The sequence below is a fragment of the Lygodium microphyllum genome, chromosome 7 (genome assembly GCF_053477565.2).
Source record: "Lygodium microphyllum isolate KBCC chromosome 7, Lygodium_microphyllum_v1.1.10, whole genome shotgun sequence".
Lineage (NCBI taxonomy): Eukaryota > Viridiplantae > Streptophyta > Polypodiopsida > Schizaeales > Lygodiaceae > Lygodium > Lygodium microphyllum.
In genome coordinates, this window is record NC_141141.1 from 132491313 (window position 1) to 132513011 (window position 21699).

The 21699-nt window shown below is 46.1% G+C and overlaps 1 protein-coding gene across 2 annotated transcripts in view; it reads right to left on the bottom strand.

Moving 5' to 3' along the window:
- The window catches only part of EMB2737 (embryo defective 2737), an 89605-nt gene that overhangs the window by 52625 nt on the left and 15281 nt on the right, over positions 1-21699 (bottom strand). For both annotated transcript variants that reach the window (XM_087681959.1, XM_087681958.1), the window contains exon 2: positions 4342-4406. In XM_087681959.1, the coding sequence (XP_087538085.1) occupies positions 4342-4406 (65 nt within the window). The remainder of the gene's footprint in view (positions 1-4341; positions 4407-21699) is intronic.

Here is a 21699-nt window from a genome sequence, read left to right on the forward strand (position 1 = left end):
CGCAAGTAGGTCTGAGAATATGGTGTGCACAAGGGAGAAAATAAGGAGGAGAGCTAAAAACAGCAGCAGTTCCTCCAAAACAATAGCTCCTCGGGCTGCGTGTAGGCTGCATATAGGAGTGCGCATAGGACTGCGCACAAGGCTGTGCGCAGGCTAGAAATAGCACAGCTTGTCCTTCTCTTCCTCAGGCAAAGAGCTAGCTCATAGCAACAGGACCTTAGGTGGGGCGGCACTGGCTGACGGTGGCTAAGCCAAATCCAAACATAGAACCTACTCTGATACCAAATGTTGAAAAATGACAATCAACTATGGAGGAGAGAAAAGAGAGACAATGAGAGTGTGTTGAAGCAAAAGAGTAGTGTATACTTGCTGAACAGAAAGAATGAGAAAGAAAGGTACAAGATAGGTCTAAGATAGACCTAGCTCTAACTCAACTAGAGTTAACCGACTCTAACTCTAACTCTAAGAGTGGTGACACAACTTATAACTTTAGTTGTGTTCACACTAAGAAATGAAAAAGAACTAAAGACTAAATAACATTGGGTACTACCCATAGAATTGGCAAATTCTAACAGATAGACCTTGACATGCCTAGACCACTAGGTTCGAAACAGGATATAGATGAGCAAAATCAAAGCAAAGTTAGCAACCACTCAGCAGCAGTACACAAACAACATCTCTATGCCTCTCTTGACAAATTTTTGAAAGAGATGTTGGAATCTTAGGATGGTCTTTCATGGCACAATTGAGACCATGGTAGCTACCTAAGGAGCAATAGCTTGGGTCCCAAACAAAAGCCCAACATATGGATATAAGGATTTTCAAGAGAGCCACTAACTACTTAACCATTGGCCAGCACTTAAGCAAGATTCCCACACCAAACTACTTGCAAACATAATGGACTAATTAACCGTGGACAGCCGACACTTAATTTCCAGCAATTAATTCATGGCTAGAAATAAATAATTTTATTTTCCTTGCCCATGTAATGGCCTCTATCCATCTACATTTAATGTGCTAACTGCTTTGAACTTGAAAGCTATTCTAACTTTCATTAACCTTAGTCCAAACATTATATGTTTATTTTTCCCTTGCCCACATGACACCACAAGTCATTTTTTAGGGCCCATTTAATGTCCTAGACCAAGACAGTAACTAGGCACCCACATTTACCTACCCAAAACAACTTGTAACAACTTTTACCAATGTTCCCCCCTACCCAGCTTGGATTTTTGAACTATCCTTGCACCTAAACTAACTTGCACTTCACAAGTACACCTCACATGTGCACAACTTATGTCAAAGCAAAGAGATAAAAGTACACATCCTTGTGACAACTCTCTATGGGCAACGAGAGTGTGTGTGCGCGCAATGAGAAAACAAGATGATTTTATGCAAACATGGACTCTAGCAATTCCCTTCGATTAGCACCACATATGGTCTAGCATTATAGCCAACCAAATTGGTTATTCACTCAAACATTGTTTAGCAGCCTCTTACAAGAGTTTTTTTGTACTTGGCACTTAACCCCCAAGGGAAATTCCTTTGAGGTGTCGTTAATAAAGTTTTCTTTTTATACACAATACAAAGTCCACATAGTTTGTTCTCCATCTATATGAATGGAAACCAAACAAAAAGGGCTTAGACTGATGCAGATGTAATGATGGGGAGGCTTTAATAGCGTGATAAAGAATATCACAAACAGAATGCAATGCTTTTTGGGGCACTAGCCCATGTTTTTTGGTAGACCATGTGGCCATCCTGCACCAGCAATATGAACTGTCAGACAGCTTCCAAAGATTATAAGTAGAAACTACCACATGGACTGCCCTCCCTAGCCCCACAATTAACATGTAACAGACTGAAGCTAAATGGAATACATAACCTTTATGATTGTGGTTCATACTGACAAATGCAGGATGGTGGTGAATCCCAAAATAGCTTTATCCGTGTGTGGTGTAAGATTATTGAACATTTACTTTCACCTTACCTCCCATTTTGATTAGAATTTGCCAATTCTAGGCAATGCCCATGTAATTTGTGTGGTGTTTTGTTGTTGCTGCCATCTCCACAACCATTGCTATCCAACATCACTGGCACCCCAGCCTAGTCCGCTAGCCACCGGTGCTCAGTCATTGCTGCCTATACAGCCAATGTGCCACCCTACCAACGCTGCCCTACGACGCATCTAGGGCGCCACCAACACCCTGCCCAAACTGCCAAAGGGGCTGCCTACGCCTATTATGCCCACCATCTATCAACATTGCTGCCTAGGAGCACTCCTAAAACGCTGCTTGAGCCTATCTCATCCCGCCACTACAACTGGCTGTGTCATTTCCTACGGCTCTTCCGCCTCCACTTGCGCCTAGTCCGCCCAACGTGTGATGCACTACTGCCAACATCCCTGCCTCCTACACCTGCGTTGCATCTCCGCCAATGCCACCTATGTTGTGCCTACTACACCTAGTCAACTACCTACGCCTCATCCTCCTCCGCTAGCTGCGCCGCCTTGACAACACCTCCCACAACTCAACTCCACCCGTCCAAGGTCCTGAGCTATACATGCGCATCTCGAGGCACCCAAAATTTGGGGCTTTTGCTTGAATCGGCTCTCTACACACGGTTTGACACCGAGAATGCCAACATTGCATAATTTCTTTCAGATTTGTGAAACAAATTTGGGGCGGCTCCAACACACATTATGAGGAGGATTACAATGCTGATTACTGTCGGCACGCATCCCAAGACATTTCAGCAAAAATTCAAACTGTAAGGTATAAATTTCTTCAATTTCTTTAAATTTTGGAAATAAATTTAAGCGTTTTGCCCGACACACATTCCAAGGTAGGAAACAGGCGTTACAACAGCATTGAGTTGTTATGCCAATCAAATTTGATAGTGAATTTGGGGGATTTTCAGTAAATTTGAGAAGGCTCAACAAAATTGCAATATATTGTCTATTTGGGCACACATTTTGAGACAAGTGTGATACATCAATGCACCGCTGTAAATTGTAGGCTAAGTACTGATTTGTGCAACCTTGTACACATTTGTCAAGAATTGTAACAGTTTGGTACTTGCATTCTAATCCCGTGTGGGGATTTTTGGTACTCAACAGAGTACATTCTATACTTCAGCGTGAAGTATTGGGCTGCTAATTTTTGTGCATCGTTGCCAGCATGGCACGTTAAGGGCATAATGACCAAAGCAGCATCCTTGGTATCCTCACTCAGAAAGACAAGCTTGATAGCACCAACTACCCTTTGTGGAATTTTATATTGCGTAATCTTCTTATGCCGAAAGATTTGTCAAACTATGTATAGATCACTAGTGACACCTCAAACACCTCAATGTAATGCTAGAGGACACTCTACTAGTGTTGTTGTTGTAGCAACCCCTCCCCCCTTCCTATAGAGGATCACAATGGAGGTCGGACTCCAAGGATGCACAGGCCCTCTCTTTGATTGCCTTGTTAGTAAATAGAGCTATTATTCCACATATTCAATCTTGTAGAATCTCAAAAGCTACTTAGGATGTGCTAGAATGTATGTTTACAACACGTATTGAAGCCAAGATATCTTGCCTGTCTCTATCTGAGTCTTTGTATTTCAGTCTTGGTCGTACATGCTGTGTTTCCTCAATGCAAACCCTAGCATATCTTCATAGATGGCACATTTACTCTCTCCAATATGGCATTGCTGCCTTTTTCACTCATCATTCTTCACAGAACTGCTGCAACCCCACACTTTGAACAATGTAGCAAGCTCTCATGCCACTTCCAGGTCAGATGGTTTCTTCCCTCTTCATCAACACACATTTCTTGGGGAAAAACTGGATGCCTACAATGAACTAGCACAGTGTAATGAAAGATTGCACAATCCTGGCCTGCCTTTTGATCATTCTATCGGCATATTTGAAGAACACCATAAGACAAACCAATACAAACCTTTTACATTCATCAACATTTGCCATATCGTGCATGGCACATTAAACTGAGTTTCTGTGGCCAGTATATCAATCCATTCACTTTACTCGAAAATATGTTTTTACATGGTTTGCCAGCAATTCACCAGGCATATTCAGTGCAGCTACAATCAGTATGCTACAGCCTTGGTTCTCAGCATGCTACAGCCTTTGTTCTGTCCTCGGTAAGCAAGGTCAATATCCAATAGCTTTGGATGGTGCACAATGACAATTGATGAGATTACAGTTAAGCTTCCGAATGAAAACTTCTTCATGAAAACATTTGAAAAACAGGCCATATTTTGCATTTGCTGCTCCATTATCAATTTAAAAATCACAGACAGGCAGTTGTAATATTGTTCATTCAAAACAGATTACCTTGTCCCATAGACCTTGGAGGCCAGCTCCAAAGTAACTGATGCGGTGCCAGCTGCTGCTACTCCCTGCAGTGAAGAGCTACTTGCGAAATCAAAAATAATGTAATAAGTCTTTAATTCAATATATCAATAACAGCATGCTCCTGCTGCATAAATGGTCGGTGTGACAACAAACAATTTGCTTAGATAGACTACTAGTTAGTAACTGCAGGACACTTATTTCTAGATGGCGCACACAGTTACCATTTTGGTAACCCTCACCGGTGTTATACACATCAATGACACCAACAATCAAGTGCTTGAAAGCCACTGAATAGATGATAAGAAACTAGACAAAAGTAAGCCCAGCCACGAATCGAGATTGGAGCTCATAACGATTCTTTAAAATACTCTATCCCTTCACTCTATATCACAAGACAAAGCATGTTGATTGGTGACTTCACTGCTTAATTACAGCATTTGGCACTTAAAAATTCACAAAACCCATACCCTGGTTTAATAACTGAATTACAATAGAGACAAACACAGCCTGGTCCTATAACAGCTGTATACTAATTGAATGTCTGAGACTCAACCCCCAAAAACGTTTTCTCGCTTTGCATGGGCATTTTTGCTAAGTGGCAGCCTTCTAAATCCATTTTTCAACATTATCCAACCATTTAATTAATTTTCAAAGTTAAATCATCCTGAAAATTAATCTCAGCCCTTCTAACCCTGCCCAAAATTAAAAGATGAAAACCATGATGACCATGGGTAGTCCAAAGCAAGTAAACACTAATCGTTTTAGTTAGGTCAAGTTTAAATTTGTTGTTTTCAATTTTTTACTTAACAATTTAGTATTTATAATCTTATGTGCATTGTGTAGGTGAATGTTGATGCATTCAAGTTGCCGGGCGACACTCTTCCAAGCGTACACCAAGAGGTTGATGAGAAGGAGGAGCTAATCTTTGAGGAGCTCTATAAAGAGCTCATAGCAGCAGGCACTCATGACACTCACTATCAGCAGTCAGCGTGCTTGTGGGCGAGGAGTTCAACCAATTCGAGGAGTTCAAGTTGCAACAATTGCTAGCAAGGGCATGGTCATTTGACGCCCTCTAAGATCGACAAGGAGTTGTTTGAGTGGTTTGCAGACATATGTAAGGCTGGCCTCTAGTAGCTCTCATCTTGTGCCTGATGATGACATCCCCCCCTTGCCTACAGTTACACAACCATTGCCTAGGGAGCCATCATTTGATGATGATGGTAACCTCATCAATGAGGATGAGTATGAGAGTGTCTCATCATCCGATACCAAGGGGTCATCTTCAGACTCTCTTGATGAGCACTCTAATGATGATAATGATTATGATGTATATGTCTCGTTGATGATTGTATCCAAATTGGCACATTTCACTCCTGACTTGAGTCTGTCATGACTCATCTGCTGACTCTTGACTCCTGTGACAGTTATATCATGTGTAATCATTGATCATTGATCTTATTTTGTAATGGCATTGCTTTAGCCTATTATCACTTTAAATATGTGTCTTATTATTTATGTTTTTTTTAATTAATTTTTTTTCAGACTTTTTTTTGCAAGTAAAATGTGGCTGATTATATTACTTAAAAAAATGATTACAACGGAGTGCTCATGCTCAACAGACTAGATGGAGCTGATGCAAAATCACAAATACATCATGTATACAAGCCTCTCAAGGCGGTCTGGGGAGTGGATGCAAGAAGCCATGGGGAGGGGGGGGTATATCACCAACTGGGGCTGCCTGCTTGCATCACGAAAAATAGGTCTTGGCTGCCCCAAGTGTGCATGAAACGACAGCAGAGCTCCTGACTCACCCTGGACTCACCTTGCACCTGATCCCATCGCCCACGGAGGGAGTGGATGATGGAGGTCCAGAGCTTTGCTAATGTCGCCTGTGCTGAAAGTCTCTCTCCGCCGAAAGCCTCCTGACACCGAGCCTTCCAAATATACCATCCAATAAGACTCCCTATGATCTCCCATACCTCCGAGCGGTCTGCTGTGGGCTCCAGTACCTGGCAGATGGGTAGAGCCTCCAGACCCACCACTGCGCACGACCCTGCCTCAATAATGAATATCGTGTCTTGCATCCTGGCCTCGTACAAAAGGTGACGGCCCTAGCTGACTGCCTGCAAACAGAAAGCTCCCCATAAGATACATCCATGGCTGGGTGCTATATGGCAAAGGATGCGGCATGCTCCTCTCCACACGAGTTGCGCCTCCTCACAAGACCAAAGGCAGTGCTTTGGGGTTTCCAAGGGCTGCTGTGTGCAGCGCTTACAACCTCCCTCCTGCATCTGGGCAAGCCAACTTCCCACCGCCAAGCTTCCATGTGCCACCAACCATAAGAAATACGACACCCTCCTCGGCCTCCAACTATCCCATAGGCAGCGCCAAAAGGTCCGTTAAAAAGGCTCCATGATGTTGTGCTCCGCTCAATGCCTGCTGCGCGATTGTGCCCAATCCATATCCTCTTGCATTAGTACATGTCTGCCAATCCTGGCAGTGTATTCTTAAGAAACCTGAGTGCCTTCTTGGCAACCACAGTGGCCGGCCGTAGCCACTCTCCTGGATCCCACTCCAGCTCATCAAGTGGTCTACCCTCCCAAATCCAAAGGCGCCACTCCATGAGCTCCTTCCAAAAAACATAGGGGTCCAATCGCTATGTCTTCCCCTGAAGGCCCACCACTCAAATCCTCCTCCACGAAAGAGCGGCTATCCCCTCATCCTGTTGCCCTCTGTCAAGGGCCAAACGTCCCCCCTCCTATACGGCAAAGAAAGTCCCATGTGGGGCACCGCCCACTCTACCTGCCACCTGTAGAGAGATGCCTACTGGTGAAAACCAAGCTGCCCATACCTCCCCAGGCTCAATCAGCTCTCATATCAGGGGAGCAAGCCACTCCAAAGGTATTGTTGCATCTATCTCCCTTCTCAACTCCACTTCTCTCTGGCAACATGATACACGCTGTAGCACCTCCTCGTCCGCCATCCTGTACACCTCCCGCCATGTCCTGATGCTATGAGCCAAGCCCGCCTCCCAACCAGCCCACCGGATGTGGGGGCGCTCGCCAATTAGTGCCCCTTCTCGATCTTTGACCTGGGGCTTCCAGATCACCAGCTAACGGTCTATCTCCTCCTAGCAGCCTGGGGGACTCTAGATTAGGGCCTTACGGAGGCCCTGCCACACGCGGAGTAAGCTGCGTAAGAAAGGTGATCTTGGGGGGGGGGATTTGGGCTGACGTGAAGATCCATCTCAAGGACAGCCTCCACTCACCGCCAAGCCTCGGTCTACAATCCTGAAGACCCTCATGCAATAGGACCTTCCAGGTTTGCCCTCCTGGTGTGAGGTCGTGGACTACTAGCTTGTCCAAGAGGACCATATTCTAATACTTCGGGTCTATGATCCCAAGCCCTCCCTCTGATCGATGCCATATGATGGTCGCCCATGCCACCTTGGCCTTGGAGTCCCTGGAACCATCTGACCCTGACCAAAGAAAGTTCTGCACTAGGCGGCGGAGCTGCACTACGCATAATGAGGAGAAGCACCAACACGAGGCGATGCACTAGGCCGTCGCTAGGAGTACCTGGTTGACCACCAAGGCTCAGCCGGCTAGTGAGAGGCGAGCTGTACTCCAGTAGGTCAGTTTCCTCCGAATAGAATCAAGGACAGGAAGAAATTGCTAGGCAAGAGTGATATCGAGTTCCACCTGGAACCTTAGGTACCGAACGATCTGCCCTCTGCTCACCCATCTAAATCCCAGGTGGACGCCCCACTCCGTGCTAGAGTCTGGGTCTATGAGGAAACCAACCGACTTTCGCTAGTTGATTTTCCCTCCCGCTGCAAAATAGAACACGTCAAGAGCCAGCCTCACTCTCTCCAGCATCAACTCATCGTCCTCTATGTAGAGTGTTGTGTCATCTGCATACTCTAAGTCCAACAACTTAGTCTCCTCTCTAACTAGAAGTCAGAGGCCGCATAATCTGCTTACACGTGACTTGAGAAAGTGAGACATCGCCTCTACAAAGAGTAGAAACAGGTATGGGGCCAGGGGGCACCCCTGTCGAACCAATCTCTCCATTCGAAACTCCTCCCCTTGCTTTCCGCCTATGAGAATCCTGTTGGTGGCCAATCTGTAAAGAGCCGAGACCCCGCGAATCCAAATATGGGGAAATCCCAACCTCACCATGGTGCCCTCTAGGAAATCCCAGTCCACCCTATCATAAGCTTTCTCGAAGTCCAAGAGTAGTACGGCCAGTCTCTTCCCACTGCGCTGAACCCACTCTGTCGCCTCAAAGAAGGTAAATGCATTGTCAAGGATGCTCCTATCCAAGCCAAAGCCTATCTGTGTGTCATGGATGATGTCTGGAAGCACCGGGCATTGTCCCCTACCAATCATCTTTGCCAGTGCCTTATAGGGGCCACTAACAATAAGATGATCGGTCTCCACTGGGAAAGCTTCAACCGGTCTCCCCCTTTGGGGAAAACACTTATAAGGCCTGCCGAAAGACTCCCTGACATCTCTCCTAAAGTGAAAATCTCCTAGAAGGCCATCAATAGGGGGTGATGAAAAAGGCCTTAGATAGATCATTCTCCCCCGGGCATTTCTGCCCATCTTGTGTATGGAAGGCCTCCTCTAGTTCCTTCTCTGTGAAGGGAGCTAGGAGGGAGCGTCCCATCTCCTCGGTGATGAGACACGGGATGTGATCCCAGACCTGCTGTCTACATCTCTGTCCTCTAGATGAAGTTGTCTCCTACTGAAAGAGGCGTGTGTAATAGTCAATGGCAATCTCCATCACCTCATCTGGGCTAGAACGAGTCCTCCCATACTGATCCTGAAGGCTGCATATCTGCTCTCATGCGGTGCGAGGCTGGTGCACCTTCTGGAAGAACTCCCTGCACATCGTGTCCCCCTTCCACGCCTAGAAGGCTACTAAGGTTCGAAAAGAGAACTCCGAGTGCTTGTCCTCTAGGCCAGCAATGGCTGCTCGCGCGCATAGCTCCTGTGTGTGCAGGGTGGGATCCAATGGTGCCTCCTGTAATAATCTCTGCGTGGCTGCAAGGTCCCGTTGGAGTGCGCTCTCCTTCTCCCACCTCTACTGCCTAGCCTGTGTGGCTGCTTCTTGGCAGATTCTGCTCAACTCGGCTAGGACCTTTGCAACCTCCTCTGCTATCCGGTCCCTCCTGTCCCACTCTCTGGTCCAAATATACTCTTTTGTCTCATCACCTCCTTCCTTGTATAGATCAAATCAAGGATCCGACAGGATCGTGTGTCTAGGGCGGATGCTGGGGAATCAAGTGTCAGGAGAACCGGGCAATGATCGGACAACGCGGTGCCTGCCAACTGCTCAATCTAGCCTCCACGAGAGCCTCCCCACTCTCTCACATAAAACCTGTCCAACCGCTCCAACAGGGCTCCACCTAGCCGCCTATATCCCCAAGAGAAGTCCAACGAACTCTCCCTCCTATGGAAAGCAGAATCTCTCCATGCATCGCATGCTCCTACTACTATCAAAAAGGCCTCCCATGCCTCCTGCTCCTCCCCAACCATGCCTTGGTAGTTTTTGCCTCTGCCTTGCTAGTCCTCCAAGGCCTCCCGGTTGTTGAAGTCTTCTCCAACGATCCAGGAGTCCATCTCTAGGAGTCCATCCGCGATCTCCACCCAGAACCTACTGCGTGCCTTAATCTTCGTAGGGGCATAGACATTAAGGACTCCAAGGCACGAGTCCTCAATATCCAATCTGATCCGTAGAACCCTCCCTGCCAATATCGTCCCGTGGTCTCGTACACAAGCGGTGAGACTTGGGCCAATAGAGGTGCATACGCCTCCGCTCCTGCCGTGGGCACCTATGGCGTGGTCCCAGTAAGTGTGCTCCTGTAGAAGTAAGATGTGGATCAGTCCGGCAAGGGCTAGATGCAGCTCCTGCAGAATAATCAACTTCCTAGAATCACGTGCTCCACTGTAGTGGAGACTATTCACATTCCAAGATGCAAGGTGCAAGCTCATGGGGAAACCTGTGACTGACCGAACAGCCATCTCTTCGGTGTGGAGGCTGCTGATGAGGAGGAGAAGCTATGAGGCATGCAAGTACGCTTTGCCAATGGTCTGGACGGCAAGCTCCAGTCCCCCATAGTGGCCCTTGGCCGGACCATAGGGGTTATAGATGCTCCAGGTGGTACTATCAATGCATCTATCAACCATGCTAAGAGTCGTGACTCTGTACACTGGTAGAAATGGGCCGCCTGTGCCAAGGGTCACTCAATCACATCCCTCGGAGCTCTCCACTGTGGAGGAGCTCGCAAGATAATGCTCAAGTGTGGAACCTCAGCACTAGCCCACCAGTTAATGTCCATCATGCAACCAGACCACTGTTGTGCAAACAGTGCTAGTCCTTCTTCTCCCATCCACTGGGAGATGTGGTTCGCTACCTGACTCTTCCTCTACTTGTGTAGCCGTCCACTCCCCTGAGTGAAAGGACTGAAGAAAAAAGGCGTAGTTTGGTCCGTCCAGTGGTGCTAGTAGATGGACCTTGCCCCTCCTTGACTTACGAACCACAAAGATCCCCACCTCTAGAGGTAGTGGGAACTCTCCGCGTTCCGCAACTCTCAGGTAGAACCATGGGCTAGTGCGGAAGAACTCCTATCGCAACAGTTGTGCCTGTCTCGAGAAAGTGTGACGGGCGGCAAAGGCGGATGAGCTGGTGGCTGTATGGGAGGGGAAAGACTGCTGGTGCGAGGAGGATGTAGGGGTGTATGGCTCACCACCTCCTGTGGGAGGGGGGGGGGCGGAAGGGGGGGGGGGGAACACCTGTACCGGGAGCAGATCAGGAGGGATGCTTGGTAGGGAAGGTGGGGGGGGGGGGAGGAGGATCGAGGGATGGTGGGATGGACGGAGGTGCATGGCGGGTGTGTGGGGGGGTTTGTGGCCTTGAAAAGGGGGGTTGTGGGCCAGGGTCAGTTGGGAGGAGGGGGAGATGGGTAGTGGTGGGTGTGGGGGCTGTGGGATCTCAGGTGAGGTAGTCTGATATGACCCCCTTTGTGGACGCATATGGTGAACCGATAAGTAACTCACGAGCTACGTCTGCCAAACTGAGCCTGACCATGAAGATCCCTTGGCCCATTAGGACCGCCTCCACGATCTGCGTTGTGCCAATGCGTAGTGTGGAGTGAAGCCAGTCCCGAAGCTGGGCCCTGGCTAGGGAATGTCCTACTACTTGACCATAAATCGTTGTTTCCTTTAGCTCCGGCTCCTTAGCTCGGACGGCTAAGAGCTGCTCCTCTTCGAGAGCACGACACACAAGGTGTTTGACTGGGAGGCACTCGCTGAGTGCGCCGACGTCTGACCAGAGGTTTCCTTTGCGGGACCCTTCTGAGAAAACTACCAATCACGTCGCAGTACTACTTGAGGGAAAAGTTGTTGTAGAAAAGGGAGCAACTGGAGGGTGGGGGGAACAATGGCGAGAGGGGGAAGGCTGCTTTTTTTGGCAGTTGGGGAGGGGAGGGGAAGGGGGGGAGGGGGTTTTGGATACCATGGACGGGACCACGATTGCAAACGGAGGCAGCACGCCGAGGGAAGTCTGGATCAGAGGTTAGCCTGGCAAGGAAAGCAGATATGGATGCATTGAAAGCTAATACAAATGCACGCATTGTGGCCAAGGACATGGAGATTGCTAAACTCAAAAGGCAGTTAGAGTCATGTAAGAATGAATTAGGGATATACAAGTCAATGATGGATGCACAATCAACAATGCCAGACCAACCAGAATTAAAGAAAGAGGTGGAAAGTTTAAAAAAAGACATGTACACATGGGTGAATGTGGTAGAGGAAGCTCAAAAGAAAGTAGAAAATGTTCAGCAAACAGTGAACGAAAATGCACAATGGATTGAGGTAGTCAAAAGAACAAAGGGATGCCTCAGAACAAAGTAGAAATGATGAACGCGACACTAGAGGAGGAAGCAAACATGCAAGGAATATCTTTCCTTGTCTTCTGCAGAAAAAGAAGAGAGATTATTTAGCCAAACTAGACTCGGAGATGTATCAGCTCTTTTTGAGCAGAGACAACAAGGAGGCATGGAGGAAATTTCATGGAAGACAACCCCCAATTCAGTTGACATCACCTATGGTATGGCATGAACATGCTAGGGCACTGTATGATGTCCCATCAAAAGAGCAGATACCCTGTCCATCAAACTATAGGCCAACACAATGTGGTTTTTTTATGGAAAAGATAGTGAGATATGCCATTTGGAGGTTGAAGAATGGGCGAGCACATGATCAAGATGGCCTTGTGGCAAAGCATTTTGCACATGCATGTTATGCATTGGCCCCTATCTTGGCAAATCTCTTCAATAGATCTGTATGTGAGGGGTCTCCAGTAAGTTGGTGTGACCACACAATAGTGCCGATTTTTAAGAGTGGAGATCCTTTGGTCGCTAACAACTACTGTATTATTATGATTGGCCATATGCTAGCAAAGATATATGCCTCTATTGTGGAGCGTGAGTTGAGTTGGTGGGCTGAAACAAAGAAAATACGGACTGCGGGACAAGCTGGCTTCCGCTGCAGATGCAACACGCTAGACCATATATTCACGCTAAGGGCCTTGATTGAGAAGGGACGATCATGGAAACAAAAAATCTATTGATGTTTTGTGGATTTTCGCAAGGTTTTTGATATTGTACCACATGCAAGACTCATGCAAAGGTTGCGAGCTATTGGGGTCCCACAGGATATGCAGGGGTGTATTTATGCAGTGTATGAAACTGTAACAGGGAGAGTACGAGTGCATGGAGGTAAAACAGACTCAATGTCTAGCACAGTTGGTGTAAAGCGAGGCTGTCCCGTCTCTCCTTTGCTGTTTGGACTGTACATTGATGAGATTTCTGATTACATACAAAGATGAGGTGGTATGGGAGCAAGCTTGGCTAGGGTACTGATACCAATTTTGTTATATACAAACAATATGGTGCTTATCTCAAATTCACCTGAGGGACTACAACGACATCTGGATGCATTGCATGTGTTCTATGAAGATAAAGGTCACAAGGTTAATCTTGGAAAGACTAAAATTATGGTCTTTAACACCTTGACAGCTTGGATGACACGTTCAGAGCATCACTTTATGTATGATGGTCAACCTATGAAAATGGTTAGACAATATGTATACCTTGGGGTCACTTTCAAAGGGCCACAATTTTCATGGAAGGAAACTTAAGAGGCTAGGCTTGCACGGCATATGCAGCTTTGGGTACCCTAGAGCAGCAGTGTGCACAAATACAGTTTCAAGAGCCTCGTACCAAATTGTGGTTTTTTGACACTTTAGTTATGCCCACACTACTCTATGGGGCAGCCATTTGGGGCCCAAGCCTTTATCATACTTGATAGATGCCACTTATGGACTGTGATGGACCGGAAGCACAACATTATGATGGTTGGGAACATATGGAAAGACCGCTGGTCATGATGATAGCACGTATGATAAGGGCAAAAGCCTCGGTACCACAAGAGATCATCCGAGCAGGATTGGACGATGCACCCATGGTTGTTGAGGCATTATTCCAAGCAATTACTTTCCTCCTGAGGATATGGCAGCTCCCTAAATACTGATACCCTAGACTAGCCCTGGAGTCTTCAAGACAGCTCGCAACAGAGGGAGATAGACAGTGTTGGTATGCACATATGAGCACGTGGCTGAACTTACATGGCATGAGTACAGATAAACTGCCACCATTCAATTACAGCCTTGATTTCCCTACTTTGAGTCTCAGTCATGCATAGCTGAATAGTGTGATTAGAGCACATATCACTAAAGTGGAGACAGGAAGGACTTGGTCCAAGCCCCCTTTCCCATTAGGCATGAAAATGGCACAATACCAATGCCACTTCTTGCAACTCTCTCACGATGGTTTCATAGTGAGGCCGAGATACATGGATGCTCAACTCTCCCATGAACTCCGAGTTGCTATTGGTCAAATTCGCACCTCATCACATCAGTCGTTCATTGAGACAAGTCGATGGAGCCATATTGCAGCCAATGAGAGGATGTGTCGGCTTTGTGGATGGGAGCCAAAAACAGAGGAGCACTACATCTGAAAATGTACTATATACTATGATATCCGAGGCCACTATCATTGCCTCTTTAAGGAGGGCTTTGGACCAGTAAGACGGGTGATGGACTGAGGACCAAAGATGTTTAGGTCTTTTCTTATTGGAGCTCTGGCGGCACAGAGCAGTATTGTTACGGGATAGGAGACGACCCCAGCCTCATCCACCCCTCCAAAGAGCAGTTACAGACTTTTTCAGTGTGTTGAATCCCCGGTCGCTGCCACCCCAAACACTACATCTCCTACTGATAGGCATCATTGAGGGACATCATCAGGCGGTATCATAGTTGACAGAGCTACAACATTACGCAAAGCACGACGCCCTAGAGTACCTACTCGGCGACATAGGCATGCCCATATGCGTCACATTAGCATCACGATTGCTCGTTACAAATGCAGATTGGCACGCTAACTCAATCGGAGGTAGCTTGCAGATTCTTGATGGATTCCATAGACTGAAGAGGAGATACTCTATACTCTTTTAATCTTTTTAAACCTAGTTTTTTCAGCTTTTTCAGATTTTTCAGTTTTCCATACTTCTCATCCCAATCCACCATGTAGACCTACACATTTATCTCTATCTCTTCTTCTCTGATGAGAGATGATGATACCAATTGTATTGGTTATGGTCTCATAGGCCATTTTGGCCTTTTAGAGACGTTAATAGATCTTATCTCTTATCTCTCTCTCTCTCCCATTCCAGAATAATTACAGCTCTCTCTCTCTCTCTCTCTCTCTCTCTCTCTCTCTCTCTCAGCTTTGTTTTTACAGCACACACTCTCTCTCTCTCTCAACAAGCTTAGAGCCTCAGATTTTACTATTTACAGCTATCAGCCTTTTCTTTTACTATTACAGCTCTCTCTCTCTCTCTCTCTCTCTCTCTCTCTCTCTCTCTCTCAGCTTTGTTTTTACAGCACACACTCTCTCTCTCTCTCAACAAGCTTAGAGCCTCAGATTTTACTATTTACAGCTATCAGCCTTTTCTTTTACTATTACAGCTCTCTCTCTCTCTCTCTCTCTCTCTCTCTCTCTCTCTCAAACAGCTCTGTTTTCACAGTAATCTCTCTCTCTCTCTCAAAACAAGCTGAGTCTCATGGAGGGTTAACTAATGCTTTTGATTCCTGAATTTGTAGAAGTCATGGCTTCCTCAGAATCAAAGCGTTCGGGCAATAAGCGATCTCAGCCTAGTTGTTGGGACGAGATCGAGAAAGTGGACCATTATGCATCAAAGGAAGATGCAAAGAAATGGAAATGCAAAAGGTGTAAGCAATTGAAAACAAGAGGATCCAATCGTGTGAAGCAACACTTATGTCATGTTGACATCGGAGGCCCAAATAAATTTCTACCCAAATACCACACCCAAAATGTGAAGGCAGCTCTTGGCAAAGTACCGAAGTAAAGAAGACAAAGCATGTGCAAGGAAAAAGCAGCAATTGATGCATCTTTTTTTTGTGGACAAGCTAATGATATAGTCATAGCCATGCATGGGGGACTTGGAACTTTTGCATTCTCACAATCCCATCATGGAAAATGCAGCAAGCAACAAACCTTGGGAACAGCTTGGGATCCTCATAAAAAGTACAGGGTGGATGCAGCTGTGGCAAGGTTTTTCTACCATGATCATGTTGCATTCAATGATATAAGATCTCCCTACTTCCTTGAGATGGTTCAAGAGATTGCAAAGTATAGTCCTACCTATGAGCCTCCATCATATGAGACACTATGTACCACTTTGTTGCAAAAGGAAAAGGATGCAATTGAATGTGCTTTGGCAACTGTGCAAGAAAGTTGGGTGAATAATGGTGTCTCTTTGATAGCAAATGGATGGAGTGATACTTAAAAACGGTCCATCCATGGGATGGTTGATTATTCCCGAGGAAAGATGCAATTCATTTCCTCACATGATGCCTCAAGTACAGGAAAAAGTACAAACCAACTTGTGAAGGAATGGGCAGAAGTTGAAAAAGTTGGGGCTGAAAATGTAATCCAATTTATTGTTGATGGTGAGGCATGCAACAAATAGGGCAGCAAGTATGAGACTTAAGGAGAGATATTTGCACATCACATTCAGCCCATGCTTTGCTCATTGTTTGAGCAATTTGTTGAAAGACATTGGTAGCTTTGTCATGGATTGATCCCTTCATCCAAAAGGGCAAGGATATAATCAGTTTCATCCAAAGCCATCAATTCATCCTTAGTGAGTTCCGCAAGAGATCACCTAAAAAAGATCTCTTAAAGTACTCTAAGACGCGCTTTGGCTAAAACTTTCTTATGACAAAGAGACTTGAGAAGGTAAGCTTACCCCTGAAGCAATTGGTGGTAAGTAATGAGTGGATGGGATGGGCTACTTCTAGATCAAGGGCTGGTATAGCAGTGGAGAACATCATACAAGAACATGCATGTTGGAATGAATTGAAAAGCATCAATATTGTCATGAAGCCAATCATGTGATTGATGCGAATTGCAGATGGACGAGATTCATGCATTGGAAAGGTCTATGAGGGGGCAAATCGCATGATTGAGAAGCTAGGACATCTTGGTTTGGATGATGCAAAGTATCAAGAAGTCCAAGATTTATGTGAGGCAAGATGGAATGCTTATCACTCACCTATGCATGCAGCAGCATATGTATTAGATCCAAAGTTCCAAGGGTGTGGTCAAGACAAGGATAAAGAGGTAATGCAAGGTTGGAACATAGTGCTTTCTAGGTTGGTTCCCATTGATACTAAGAGAAAATTGGTGAAAGATCAGCTTGGTTTTTATAGAAACAAGTTAGGAAGGTTTGGGTCAGCTAATGCACAAATAGATCAGTTTAAGATTGGGGGCTGCCTTGTGGTGGGAAGATTATGGGGCACGTACACCTAAGCTTCAAACACTGGGAGTGCGGATTTTGTCTCAAGGTGCAAGTGTTAGCAGATATTAGTCAGCTCATGGTGTGAGTCTGTGTGCAGAGGCTGGGCATTTTATGTAGCATTTTATGCAGTATTTTATGGCACATTTTTGTGGCCATTTATGATGTATTATTTAGCATTTGTTGCTGGCCGACCAGCATTAAATGCTGGCCGACTTGCATTTTATGCTCCCCACTTTTGTGGCTATTTATAGGGCTCCTCCTCCACAGTCTTTAGTACTTCAGCCATCAGTGGAGATCCTTCTGGGAGAGAGGAGCCGGTGCTGAGGAGCCCACGCAGCCAGTGACTCACCGTTGTATGCTGCTGTCTCGTGTTCGATATGGATTCCATTTCCCGAGCATACATCTGAGTTCTCATCTGTCTACTGTGTTCATTCTTTCTTTCTTTCTTCTGTCTTGTGTTTCAGCATTTATTTCAGCATATTCTTTACGCTTCCATTGCTGCACCACTTCTGACATGGTATCAGAGCTCAGGCTGCAACCTATTTGTGCTGTGTTTTCTTGCTGTTTTCAGGATTTACACCCTTCTTGCTGATCAGGCGGCTGTCCTTCCTGCTGGCGACTGCTGATTTGCTGCTGGCGACAGTGTTTCAGCATTTGCGTTTTGCGTTTTTCTGGACAGATTTGCGTTTACTGCTGTTCCACTCTTTGCTGCCCGTGTTTTCTTCATCAACCTGCTGGCAACAGTCTTTAGCCCCTATTTCTTCAGTTTGCAGCCTGCGTTTTGCTGTTTACAGCATTATTTTTGCCTGTTTTTCTGATTATTCAGGCCGTTTTTGCTGTTTTTGGCAGTTTTAACCTGATTTTTTCACTTTGTGCAGCAGCTTTTGGCTTATTTTGGTCAGCCTTTGAGTTATATTGCATGTGAACTCACTTTTTTTGGTGTTTTTGGTTGCGTTTTGGCTGTGCTCACTCTCCAAACGACCTTCTTTTCTTCTACTTCTCTTTTCTACCTCCTCCAAATGGCCCCTCCGTGCACCTCAAGTGAAGATAAGTTACATGGACCTGATTATCTCACATGGAGTGCTGTCATGAAAGCTTGGTTTGTGCAGAAGCGGCTATGGTACCTCGTCTGTGGAGCTCTTGCTCGACCTCTCCGTCCTTTTCCTCTTCCTGAAGACTTTGATGAGGACAACCATGAGGAAGCGGTGCTCACATGGGACTCGGACGATGCCCGTGCTTACTCGGCGTTGCTTCGGTGTATTTCTAAAGCGGTCTTACCGGCGGTTACCTCCTGTAGGACATCTCCTGAAGTATGGCAGAAGTTGCAGCAGATGTACGAGGCACCTTCCACCATGCGGGCCGTCACACTTTATGGCCAGCTCCAGCAGATGAAGTTTGAGCCGAAAGATACTATTCAGTCTTTTCTTCTTCGTGTTACGCAGGTACAGGACCAGCTTCGGCACATGCAATCTGCTCTTCCCGAGGTGCATCTTGTCGGGACGGTCCTCTACAAGCTCCCCCCGGAGTTTGATGGAGTGGCCAATGCTTTGCGGGCGCAGACATCATCGTCTCCTGTCAGTTTTACACATATGACCTCGATGCTTCTTGAGCATGAGGCATCCTTGAGATTACAGGGGCGGCTTCCGGCACCTTATGGAGGTGAGGCTTATGTAGCTTCAGAGAGGGGTGGCGGGAAGAAGAAGTCGAAGGCCCAGTGTTACCACTGTGGCAAGAAGGGACATTTGCGGAAGGACTGCAAGAAGTTAGCGGCTTCCAGGAAGAAGGAGCAGAAGACGAAGCAGGATGGTGACTCTACCGATGAGTCCTCTCCTTCATCAGCCTCCGACTCCGATCCTCCGACCAAGGAGAAGTCCAAGGCGCGGAAGGGATCCTCTTCTTCGGATCGCAGGAAGGGCTTGGTGGCCCCTTCCTCGGCTGCTTTCTAGTGGTGGTGATGAGTTCATCCCTCACGACTCCTCGGTGCCAGAGAGGGAGTGTGAGCGGGTGTTCGTGGGGCTGCAATGCCTCATCTATATTTTGATACAGGTGCACAGGTTCCAGAGAGGGACGTCCCTGACGCATCGACGGTATCTGGCAGTGAAATCCTAGAGACTGGTGTTGATTTCTGGGTTCATGATGAGCTGTTCTTCTGGACAGAGAGCGAGAGGCTTTCGTCTGGAGCTCACATGAGGGGACACTTTGGTGGTTTGGCCAAAGGCGGGAACTCCATGGTCACATGTTCAGAGACATGTTTGGCAGATTGGCTTTGTATGTCCTGAGTGACATAGGTGACATTACACAGAGAGCTGCTATGAGTCTTCTCTATTTTCAGGTGTTGTTGGTATGATCGACATCGACATCAGATACTCTCCGAGGCTTCTTGGTGGTGGGCTGGCCACTCACCGCTTGGACATCCATGGTCCTTCTGGTGTTTCTTTGTTGTGTAGTTTATGATTCTCCATCATTGTACTATTTCATTGTATCCGATCACACATGATCTGAGAGAGGGTGTTAGCAAATATTAGTCAGCTCATGGTGTGAGTCTGTGTGCAGAGGCTGGGCATTTTATGTAGCATTTTATGCAGTATTTTATGGCACATTTTTGTGGCCATTTATGATGTATTATTTAGCATTTGTTGCTGGCCGACCAGCATTAAATGCTGGCCGACTTGCATTTTATGCTCCCCACTTTTGTGGCTATTTATAGGGCTCCTCCTCCACAGTCTTTAGTACTTCAGCCATCAGTGGAGATCCTTCTGGGAGAGAGGAGCCGGTGCTGAGGAGCCCACGCAGCCAGTGACTCACCGTTGTATGCTGCTGTCTCGTGTTCGATATGGATTCCATTTCCCGAGCATACATCTGAGTTCTCATCTGTCTACTGTGTTCATTCTTTCTTTCTTTCTTCTGTCTTGTGTTTCAGCATTTATTTCAGCATATTCTTTACGCTTCCATTGCTGCACCACTTCTGACAGCAAGCTCGTCTCCCATTGATTGGCTTTCTTACACAATGTGGATGATAGTCTTTTGGAGTCTTGCTGCTAGTGGCAGCCATGTATGATCCAATGGTTACTTTGAGAGACTTCCAAATTCCAAGCTCCCATATTTTGTCAACTATACTTGTTACTTGATGCTTCTTGACTCTTTTATGTAGTATAATCCTAGATTATCATCTATTTTGGATCTTATAAGTTATGTGCCATTTCAATGTAACCATCCTTTCATCTATAAAAAAGACTATCATGTTTTGTAATTTGTGCATGTGTTTTTCAAAGAGCTTTTGTGAAATATATAAATAAATAGTTTAAAATATATAAATCATATATATAGTACAAGTCATTCATGTTCCCCTTGGGGCTTCATTCTTGTTCCCTTAGAACCCCGCATTCCCGTTCCCGTTCCATTGCTACTATGCATTGTAGACAAGTCTGTTGACCTTGTCAAGATCTCAACTAGCCAGAATCCGGCAGACTTGCTCACGAAAAGCCTCTCTACAAAGCACTTTGCCTTCCTTAGGAGATTGATAGGCTTTGGATGAGATGATATCTTTCCTCATACTGTTGTATCTATGTATATCTTATACTGTCTTTTCTTTTTTTCTTTTCACTCCTCACTGAGGCAGATTCGCCTTTAAGTGGAAGGTTGTTGGGAGTAAAGGCGCCTCTATCTAGCCGCCCATGTATTACTACACTGACAATACCCGCGCCTACACATTGCAGGCGCCCATCACTGTCACTCCATTCTTTATTCTTTCAATGGCATTTGAATAAAGAGAAGACCGGTCACACATTGTGACTGTTGGAGTTTCCACATTGTGCGTGTCTCTCTCTCTCTTGCTCTTGCTCCTTCCACCATAGCTCTTGCTCCCGCTCGTGCTTCCACTTCAAGGCTCACCTCCCTTCAATTGTGATGTACACATGGCAGGTGACTTGGATACTCACAAGTCTACTAGCAGGTACATATTTACCTTGACTGGTGGGGCAGTTTCTTGGTGCTCTGGATTGCAAAAGATAGTAGCACTTTCTACCACTGAGACTGAATATATTTCAGCCACTGAAGCTTCGAAAGAAGTTGTTTGGTTTGGTCATTTGGTCAAGGATTTTGGGCTGCCTACCAAAACGCCTATACTTCGATGTGATAGCCATAGTGTTGTATGCTTGGCTAAGAATGCCATGCTTCATTCATGTACCAAAAATATTGATATTCGGTATCATTTTATCAAACAAGTTCTTGATGATGGTCTAATCACACTGACTAAGATCAAAACATAGGATAATCCTATAGATGTTCTCACTAAAAGTCTTGCAAAGGCTCAACATGAGCATTGCATTCGGCGAGTGTTGGTTAGTTAAAGGTTCGCTTAGGACCTTTAAGTGGGAGGTTGTTGGGT